Source organism: Trachymyrmex septentrionalis, unplaced genomic scaffold (assembly GCF_001594115.1).
Source record: "Trachymyrmex septentrionalis isolate Tsep2-gDNA-1 unplaced genomic scaffold, Tsep1.0 scaffold197, whole genome shotgun sequence".
Classification (NCBI taxonomy): Eukaryota; Metazoa; Arthropoda; class Insecta; order Hymenoptera; family Formicidae; genus Trachymyrmex; species Trachymyrmex septentrionalis.
Window position 1 is genome coordinate 53,420 of NW_017305146.1, and position 10,268 is coordinate 63,687.

Consider the following 10,268-nt stretch of genomic DNA (forward strand, 5'->3'; position numbering starts at 1 on the left):
TTTATATATATATATAAATAAATATTTTTATAAAATATATAGTTTATTATTTAATTAAATTATATAGTTTATATATTTTTTTATATTAAATTCTCTTAATGTAGACATATATATACATGAGCTACTCGACTAAAAGCGGTTTAATTTTGTTTTATTAATTGTTTATTATAAGATTTGTATGGTAAGAATAATTAGAGCTTGCTCTTACCAGTCTTTTTGTATATACATATTATTTATTATATTTTAAAACAAAAATCAACATCCCTATATATAAACTAAATATAATACACATTAACTTATATGAATTATTGTGATATTTTTAAAGTACTATAATGCTCTCAGACATTTTGCCTTGAGTCTGTTAGGAATAGATCTTAAGATATTTTACAGGCACATACAGTTGCATTAAGATAACAAGCATACTTTGTTACTTATTTTACCACATACAAGCGTTTCTCACAATCACACGCATATATATCTAGCTTTGTTATTTATAATTATGTTAAGTTACCTAAATTATCATACGCGCGTATATATTATATATAGTTGATCATTATACACTGGTAGTTTATGAGTATTGAAACGTACAAATGGACTGCGGCAATCTTAGACATGCCATTAAAACTTTACTTGCAAATAAAAGTTCGCACCAACAATTATCACAATGAAATGGATCAAATTCGCAAGATATTTCTTCACTTTCCTGCATTTCTATGACAATGCTATCTTTTATGTGGTTTTAAAATAATAATTAAGATTGGACAAAAATGTCACTAAGAATTTTACCTGATCTGCAATTCTGTCACTGTTTACAGACAGCAATCTTGTATAGCACTACATGTACCATCATGTTGTACACTGTCATATAAATACGTGTAATTTTATTTTCTTTTTCTTTTACTTGCTTTGCCAAACTATGATACCAATCAAAATCGCCAATATGACTACCGCGATTACTACAAGAAAACACTTCTTTTTGCGTAGCTTAGTCTGATACATACTCGCTTGCCTTACTTGAGAAGCGCCTTCATTAACAGATACCTCGGTTCTTTCAACTGATGCTTCTATAGAATCAATCACTTCTCCTTGATCATATACCAAAGCTCCAAGATCTTTGAATATTTGGTTAATATCGCTAATGTTACTCTGCAAAACAATGAACATACATATAAAATGTATTTCCATATAAATCTTTTTAACAATCTTGAAAGCACTTACCTCCAATTGTCTTATACTAGCTTCCTGTTCCTCTAACATTCGTAAGTTCATCTGTTCTTGCATCTGTTCCTGCTGCTGTTTTGCATGATCACTTCCATATGTTCTACTGTCTTGCAACTCAATAAGAGTATCCTGTTTCTTTTCTCCAAATGGCGCAATACCTGCACTAGCTTTAGCCTTCCTGACCATTTCTTTCTCCTTAGAAGCAGCTAGCCTTTGTACAGCCTAGATTCATGAACATATAATACAGCTTAGATTTATGAACATGTAAATTATTAATAACATATCAAAATATATTCATATTGATATTTACTTGAAAAGAATTCAATGCAGTGGTAAATTCATCTTGAAGGCGTTCCCTCTGCATTTTCCGCTGTCTTTGTTCTCCAGGGCTCGTAGAGCCAGAGTTATTCGCTAATATAGCCAAATCTCGAAGATGAACGCTAGTATCCTTCGCCAGTTGTTGTGTGTAGTGCTGTATCTGATGCCTACAAAACAATAATTTTTCATCTCCGTTTATTTGGATATAATAAGATTTAATTTAGGTTCATCCCCTCAATCTAATGTTTTGTATGTAACTTTAATCTCGATTCAACTCACTCATCTTTTTCTAATTTTTAAAACTGGAAAATGATGAAGGGTAAGTTGAACTGAGATTAATCTACATGTCTGCTTCGTATTCCATCTGAACTGGTGTACACTATGCAATAAGACAAATTAAAATAAGACAAACGCATGTTTATTTTATTTTGACTTATTGTATCACACCATATGTATCAGTTCATAGAATGCAAAGTAAAAAACAGATGGAAAAGGACATTCGTGTACTTCTTATAACTTACAGCTGATTCCTGAGTTCTTGAGAATCGGTGGAACTGCCCAGCTGATTGACCATTTTCTGCATGGAAGACACTGCAAGCAAACCATCGAAATAAGTATCTTGTATTTTTTAAACTTGTTAAACTAAACTTGTTAATTACAGAACCTACCATTTTGTGATATCTTCAATATCGAAGTGCCAATTGATTGGGACAACCTGCCGAAGTCCTGTTCTCGCGCGGGACCACCGTTATGGTACGATGAGAATCCGGCATCCATCTTTGAGCTGTCAGTGATGTTATTAGCTAAATTATACAAATTCAATTATTTATACGATATTATATAGACATTTTCGCAATGCGTACATTATATTTAATACATCAAAATGATAATTCTCGAGTCTTTCTCTGGATAATCCTCGTGAATAACGTTAGATAGAACTAACCAATTATCGTAAATGTAACAGTCACTCCTCGGTGTTTCTGAAGCTGATGACGCGATGCGAATAATGAGGCTCGCGATCGAAAAATACGTCGCGTGAACAATCGTTGTTTTTAAACGTGCAATCCCACTCCTGTGACACGCACTGATACGCACTTGTCAACACAGGATGACAAGTGGGTCGATCGCGCAATGAGTCACAAAGCTAGCGTAGCAACAGACTTCGTTTCTCGGTGTCTCATGACATGTACGGCCGCACGAATCAAAGAAATTCTTTGTTGAAGCGAATAATAAAAGCTTCTTCTCACATTACTCGATAACAGATAATCGGACGAGACGGATCTCTCGAACGAAAGTCGCGTATTGGATCGTATCACCAGTCGAATGTCGATCGTGAGATCCGCTCCGAGCGACAAGACATAAAATCCCGAAGTCTGACAGAGACGAAACTACCTTGGATTGCCTGGACATGTGACATCGTCCCCACCGTCCCGTATCCAATAATCCAATACGAGAATTCCTCTTCTGTCATGGATGCATTCAGCGAACTCAATAGTTGAGTGAGCGCTCGCTATTATTGGTGTATTCTTTTAGAGCATCCAATCAGCATTTTAAATCTGGAAGAATACATATATTAATAGTAGCGAGCGCTCATTCAATTGTTGAGTCCGCTGAACGCAGTCACAAAAAATAGACCAAAAAGGTACTTTTTTTATGCTGATAGTCAAGGATCCTCTCCATAGAAATCGTAGACGATCGTGGAGTCTTAAGTAAGAAACTGGCCAATTCTAATCGAGTATTCTCCTTATATTTGATTGTGATTGGTTGATTTCCTACAAGATTCCACGACCATCTACTTCTATGTAGAGGATCCTTTATTGTGTCAAATGCTTGATATTCGTCAATTTTATTCACGTGATCTATTTTATAGTACTAAAAATTATGCTAAAAATTATAATATCTTTTCTTTTGAAGTTCACTGAACGTAGCAAATCAGCCAATCGCGTGTCCAACTGAAATAGGCAGACATTCGATGGGATTGGTCGATTCTGATTGAATATTTATCCTTTTGCACTCTCGTCCCTCGTTATCTTCTTTCTTTTTCTCTCTACTGCACTAGTGCGGAAAGTGCAATACAGTGCAGCTACGAAGGAGATCGCATATAATCGCATAACCTCAAATTCGCAAGAATTCAACTCGTGTGTTCTTAATAATGGATCTTGTGAAGTCGATCTTGGAAGAGAATGAAGAGAAAGAGGATTTAAGTAAATCGATAAAAGTTCACAAGAATGTGGAGCTTGACATCGATCTGGGAACTCTGCTCGCATCCGACTATAACGTTTTTAATGCAAAGGCTCTAAAGTAATTCCGTTTTGTACACATGTTGGCACTGTAAGAAAACATTCCGAATTGGTTTCATTTCTGAAAAATATTTATAATGTGTGTTATATCTGTAGGTCAAAACCAAATTCATATTTGAAAGATCTGACAAGAGACAACGTACAGTTGCTGATCAATAAAATCTGGGAATTGCCAGTAGAACGAGTGGACGAAGCTATAGTGGCTAAGTTGCCCAAGTCTAACTATACATTGCCACGCTCACGTGTCATTCCGAAGCCGAAGCCTTTGACAAAGTGGCAGCAATTTGCTAAAGAAAAGGGAATTCGAAGTAAAAAGAAAGGTAGATCCAAACTGAAGTGGGACGAGGAATTGAAGGTTTGTTTTTACTTTTGAAACTATTTTGTTACATTTATATTTTAAATTATTAAAAATTATTGAATATATTTTAAAGTATTTAAATTACTATTAATAGTTTAATGAAAAGGCTTATAATTAATCATTCAGTTTATCTGATGTCCTAATTTTTTTTTTTTTCAGAAATGGATTCCAACATACGGTTACAAACGAGTAAAGGCTCAGGAACAGAAAGAATGGTTAATAGAGGCCAAGGGTGATGCTAGCTCGACCGAGGATCCGTTTGCTAAAGCTAAAACAGCTAAACAGGAAAGGCAATCCAAAAACGAATTGCAAAGACTTCGCAATATAGCAAAATCGAAAAATATCAAATTACCGAGAGTTGGTTTGCCTACCAGAGAACACTTTTCGAGTTCTCAACAGCTTTCTGAAGCTCTAACTATAGCACGTACGTCGACTGCATCTATTGGAAAATTCCAGTCTAGGTATGCTCTTATACGCTAAATATTGCAATTTTAATGCCATAAGATTTTTTTTTTAACAAAATAGTACAATATAAAATTTTTACAGATTACCGAAAGAGAAAGATGCAAAAGGAATTGCCAAGGAAGTAACAGGAATGAAAAGAAAAAGAAAAGCACCTCCATTAAACGTTATTGAAGAGAAACGTCAGAATAAAAATCTGGTGGATAGCGTTTTGAAGAGTAACACGAAAATTGTACGCGATGATTATTCGACAGGAATTGCAGAGTAAGTTTTTACTTGCGCAAGTTTAATCTAAATTTATTGAGCATAATAATGCAATATTTATTTGTGTATATCTGCAGAATAAAGCAGTCCACAACAAGAGGTAATAAAAAGAGGAAAGGCGCATTAAAAGCAAGTAAAAATAAAACTGCCAAAAAGCCGAAGGCAGGGAAAGGCAAGCGGGATTTGCACAAGAAGGTTGGCGGTAGAAAGCGAAGATAAATTGAGATGTCTGTAACAATATCTGTAATAATAAATCGAATTTTATGTTTGTAAGTTTTAAATGTATTATGCTTTCAAGGTAAAGATTTTAATAAAATCGAAGATAAAAAACGTTGAGAAAAAAATCAAGTTTGTATAAATGTAATATACTATAAGGTGAATTATATAAGAATTATAAAATATTCAGGCCCTTTAATTATGACATCTTTTCAAACTACAAGTATATCTACTTGTATATTAACAAATCTTTTCAACTTTTATTACCTAAAAAGATCCGTTTTTGAATCCTTTAGAAACTCTTTAGAATTTTCTTAGCACTTTAAAAGGCTTGTTCTTAGCACTTTATAAAGGCAATAACCTAAATCTATTTCTTAAATTCCCTGAAAATGCATCTTTATATTATATATTAAATATATTTATATTCTTAGGACATCCATATAATACTCATGACGTTTCAAATTTACGCGCGTCGCAGTTCAGACAACCCCCAAGCTCCTCTTTTTCTGTGAGGGAGGTGGCTATCAGCGGCTATCGTCGTTAAATATATGTGTGTGTAGTGTCAGCCGTGTCAGGTATGTGTATTATATGTGTACGTTTATATGTATGATATTGTCAGTGGTATGTACGGAATTTTGTTGTTCATTCAAGACTGACGACATTTAAACAGTGCGATCGAGGCAGGAACGATGCTCTGGATGCTTAATCAGCATTAACTCGGTGCCGGAAGGTGCCGCGGAAGCAAAGGAGCAACAATTGGAAAGATCGCCCGGGGGCTGTCAGTAAAAACAAAATTGCAGGTTACGCGCTGCTCGTACCATGGCACAGTCGACAACAAGCGGAACCTCCTCGCGACGATACATGCGGGAGCATGAGGTGCCATCCTCGTCGCGTTACATGGACAGCGAGTGGGAATCTAAAGAGGTAGCTCCTTTCTGCAGACTTAAATTGTGCCGTATTAATTATATATCTGAATTAGTCGCGTCCTGTTCTATATTTATAACATATTTTGTATATAATATATTATATTTGCATTTATTTATATCATAATTATATCGTAAACATGTAATGTTAATATTTAATCTGTATCATACTCGTTTGTTTATTTTGCTAAAAGAAGTAGTAGCGAATATAATACAACTTTAGGCCTATTACTTTGCAAATAGGATTTTAAATAATCTTTTCTCTCAATGAATAAAATAAAGTTGAATTACCTTTTTATGAGCTTTGACTGAACTTTTTATAGAAATGCTTAATGTATAGTATAAGTCTATAAATGTTACTAATTACTGCTATTTATTTATTTTATTTTGCTCTGCAGGATAACCAGAAAATTATTTAATACTCCAGATTTATAATAATCAGACCTTTTAATATTTAATCTTAATTTCGCATTATATATGTATAATCATGAATTCAAGTTTTTATAATAGTATATATTAATTATAAGTGGGTTTCTTGAGAGATTTAGTTGAGAGACCATAATATTGTTTGACAATGACTTTATTGATTAATTGCTACATGTGTTTTCTCATCAAACAGGCCTTACGACAGCGAGAGCTTGAGGAAGCAAGAGCACGTGCGGCACAAATGGAAAAAACGATGCGATGGTGGTCCGACTGTACTGCTAACTGGCGTGAGAAATGGAGTAAAGTAAGGAATGAAAGGAACGCGGCTAGAGATGAGGCAAAGGCTCTGAGAGCAAAATTAGAAATTGCCGTTAAAGATGCTAATACTTTCAAGCATGAATCTCAAGAACTGGAACTGCAGAACGAACAGCTAAAGAAAGAGATGGAAAAGATACACATGATACTCTTGAAACATGCTGGGCAATTTGATCAACAGATCTTTACCATTCTGGAATCAGATCCACAATTAAGAGCTACTTTTGGATTGGACGAACAACTGGAATTTTACAATAATGTTGATGCCAGTGATGCGTTAGGTGCACAAAGAGGTATGCTATCCTGTAAAAATTCACATGAAGTAGCAAATGTTGCTTCTGGAGGTCACAATATTCTGCCAGAAAGGGATATCGAGGAATATGTTTTGCAAGGTGCTGTACCAAAACATGCAGTAGAATTGTACAAGGAGAGTCCCAGTAATTCGCTAGATAAAAGCATCACGAAACTAGTCGTGGATAGTAACTGCAAAATGGATGGATTGGAGAAACAACAATCACCTTTAGATATGTATAACGAAGAATCTTTAAGTCACAAAATGTCAGAGTTGCAAATAAAATTGGAGAAGGCAACGAAAACCATTTCTGTGGAAAGAGAGTAAGTCTTGCACAAAATCTCAATGTATAAAATTAATTGATTATGTCGTATATAAATTTATTTTACTTCTGTTCTGTAAGGGAAAACAATTCTCTACATCGGACTGTGGAAAAATTGAAAGCTGAAGTTAGACAATTAAGAGAGCAATGTGAGGAATTATCTGAGAGTAAAGCTGAAGCAATGAGAGAATTATCAGAGCTAAAAGAACGTTTCCAACTTGAACTCAGTGACGAACATATAGCGGATTTAATAGATAATACAAGTAATGGAGAGAGCATGGACCGTCGTTTGACAGAATTAAGGACAGAAGTAAGTTACTATATGAACATTTACATTCACGTTTTCTTTAAAGAAATCATTAAGTATTAACTAATAACGTACTTCTGATAAAGTTGTTAAATTCTATTTTTAACTTCTACACGTATTATATGTGCTATATCGTAGACAAATATTCTTACATCTTTATATTTCAAAATTTTAGTTAGAGAAACTTCAAGTTGAAAATGCAGCAGAATGGAGTAAAAGGGAAAGACTAGAAACAGAGAAGAATTCCTTGGAACGAGAGAACAAGCTGCTCCGCTTAAAATTATATGAACTGCAAGAGAGAGCAGAATCGCGACGACCACGACCGGTATCTACAGCCGACACAGACACGAGACAATTGCAGCACGAGATTCTAGTTCGCAACATGGTCCGTTCAGTAATCTTACAAATTAGTAATCCTTCTTAAAGTTAAGGCTGTTATTACCTTGCCTTTCTTATGCAGGTGTTACTTGAAGTGAAGCAGTATCAAGCGTCGCTGAAACAATCCTTGGCGGAAAAAACAACGGAGTTGTCACACGCGATGAGACGGTCCGAGCAATATGAGGCGGAGGTGAAGCGAGTGAGAGCGAGAGTCGAAGAATTGAAGAAAGAATTGGCTGCCGCTCAGGATGAGGTTGACGCTGCTACGAACAATGTGCGGAAACTGCAACGGACCAACGAGGATCTCGTAGAGCAATTGGAATCTGCAAATATACAACTGGAACATTTTAGAAATAGGTAAACAGAATAATCAATCAATATCTATAACTCGTATTCACAATCTTCTACATTGAAATTAAAAAAATATATATTTTACATTAAAATATATTAATATGTGTCACTAAAAAATATATTCCTTTACAGCAATAACGAGACGTGCGAAATTTCAGTAAATACTGAAGTAGATGGGGCTGAGGATCAAAAGTTCCAAGGTAACAATTCCAATGAATATAATGAAGGTACGTTATTAATATAGTCGTCACTTTTGAATCGATGAAACAATAATTGGACGCAATTATAGTCTACGATCGGCAATAAGCCTAGTATTTGCTCGTGTCGATAGCAATGGAGTGTTGTAAATCAGATAGCGAAGATACAAATTGGATAGGTGATTTATAGTGGGCCTAAAGTACAGGACTTGACAACATTTTTTTTCTTTTCTTTTTTAAGACTGCGGTCAAAGTCTCACTACAAATGCTTTGAAGCGTTTGGTTGATCAATTAGAAAAAAGAATTTTACAAATTGACCAATCAAAAATTGCTTTAAAGCATTTGTAGCATCGCGTTGACCGTATCCTTTATCTTTGACTCTGTGCTAGGCGAATTGTACGTGTCGAATGACTATCGTGAGATACGCGCCTACTGTGTTTAATAATGAAAATGTCAATACTTCTTGAAGCATATATGTAAATATATGTGTTGCGTTTATATTATTTAATTTTATGTTATAATCGACAACATACAATTTTATCGATGTAAAAGCTAGATCATCTACAGTATTTACTGTTTAATAGTTATTTACTCAATTGAGAGTAAGATCGATTTTTTATTATTATTTCCTGTAAATAATCATTTCATTGTCGCTCATATTCGTTTTTCTACTTTTGTAAATGCTGAACATGTTTTTCTTCTTTTCATTTGTCATCAGCAATGTGTATTTTGTACACAGTTTACATTCCGCATTATTTTATTTTGTACGTTCCTTTTTTAAAAATTGGTGTAAAGATATTGTATATATATACATATTTACGAAATATATATATATAATGAAAAATATATATGTAATGAAATACATGTTTCGTCATGTATTTTTCGTCTTGAAAAAGATTGACGAATCGAGTAGCGAGATACAATATGTACAAGATATGATACCTGACATTTATAACTGAACATTTTACGTCAATATCGAAAATATATAGCATAAGTCGAAGCAATACTCTATCTACATATGTATCTGCGAGTTCGCCGTGTCGCAAATATAGTTGTAGATAAAAATTAAACGAAACTTTCATACAATACAACCTACGTCAAATTGAGAAGATTGTTAATTATATTTCATAATGATGAGAAGAAGATAAGAAAAGATTTTTCTTCTAGTTAAAATGTATTTTATTGAAAACTTAATAAATAGCACCGATTTGATGTAACAATACGTCCACCATACTATACAGTCAATAATTTGGAAGTACCTCAATAAAAAAATTACAGCATTGAAGCACACATTTGTGGCGTAACTATCAATTCTGTGGATTTCCCGAAAGATTAGTCTTCATTTGCTAATCCACATGAACGAAAGCTTTCTGTCCATTCGTTTTATTTTTATATTTATTGTATCTACTTGTTAAAGCTACTGAAGAGGGAATATATCTCACTCGAATTTATGATGGAATGAGCTACAATAGCGCGCGAAAGCAATTAGTCAAGTACATACGATCTAATCTATCTAAGCGAGTCGCAAATTTCGCTGTACTATACAATGTAGAGAAAAATGATTTAATGCAGGATGCTTTACAAAAATAATTGTTGTTGCATCCTATATATATATATA

At 34.1% G+C, this 10,268-nt stretch overlaps 3 protein-coding genes across 3 annotated transcripts; 2 read left to right on the forward strand and 1 right to left on the reverse strand.

Moving 5' to 3' along the window:
* Positions 1-267: 267 nt before the first annotated feature.
* On the reverse strand, positions 268-3,010 carry LOC108747273 (syntaxin-7). The gene is given in 9 exon segments (XM_018484654.1): positions 268-1,146; positions 1,219-1,443; positions 1,532-1,706; positions 2,061-2,130; positions 2,208-2,342; positions 2,792-2,892; positions 2,894-2,942; positions 2,945-2,981; positions 2,984-3,010. Coding segments are annotated over 9 exon segments (1,068 nt in total). The 3' UTR covers positions 268-897.
* Positions 3,011-3,628: 618 nt separating this feature from the next.
* LOC108747276 (ribosome biogenesis regulatory protein homolog) lies at positions 3,629-5,169 on the forward strand. The gene is made up of 5 exons (XM_018484658.1): positions 3,629-3,840; positions 3,936-4,194; positions 4,357-4,658; positions 4,744-4,923; positions 5,001-5,169. Exons 1-5 carry the CDS (start codon positions 3,692-3,694, stop codon positions 5,140-5,142), a joined length of 1,032 nt encoding a protein of 343 aa, XP_018340160.1. The 5' UTR covers positions 3,629-3,691; the 3' UTR covers positions 5,143-5,169.
* A 541-nt stretch (positions 5,170-5,710) lies between these two features.
* LOC108747272 (coiled-coil domain-containing protein 102A) lies at positions 5,711-8,927 on the forward strand. Its single transcript, XM_018484653.1, has 6 exons — positions 5,711-6,063; positions 6,682-7,418; positions 7,499-7,727; positions 7,900-8,109; positions 8,185-8,459; positions 8,586-8,927. Exons 1-6 carry the CDS (start codon positions 5,959-5,961, stop codon positions 8,695-8,697), a joined length of 1,668 nt encoding a protein of 555 aa, XP_018340155.1. The 5' UTR covers positions 5,711-5,958; the 3' UTR covers positions 8,698-8,927.
* Positions 8,928-10,268: the final 1,341 nt, after the last annotated feature.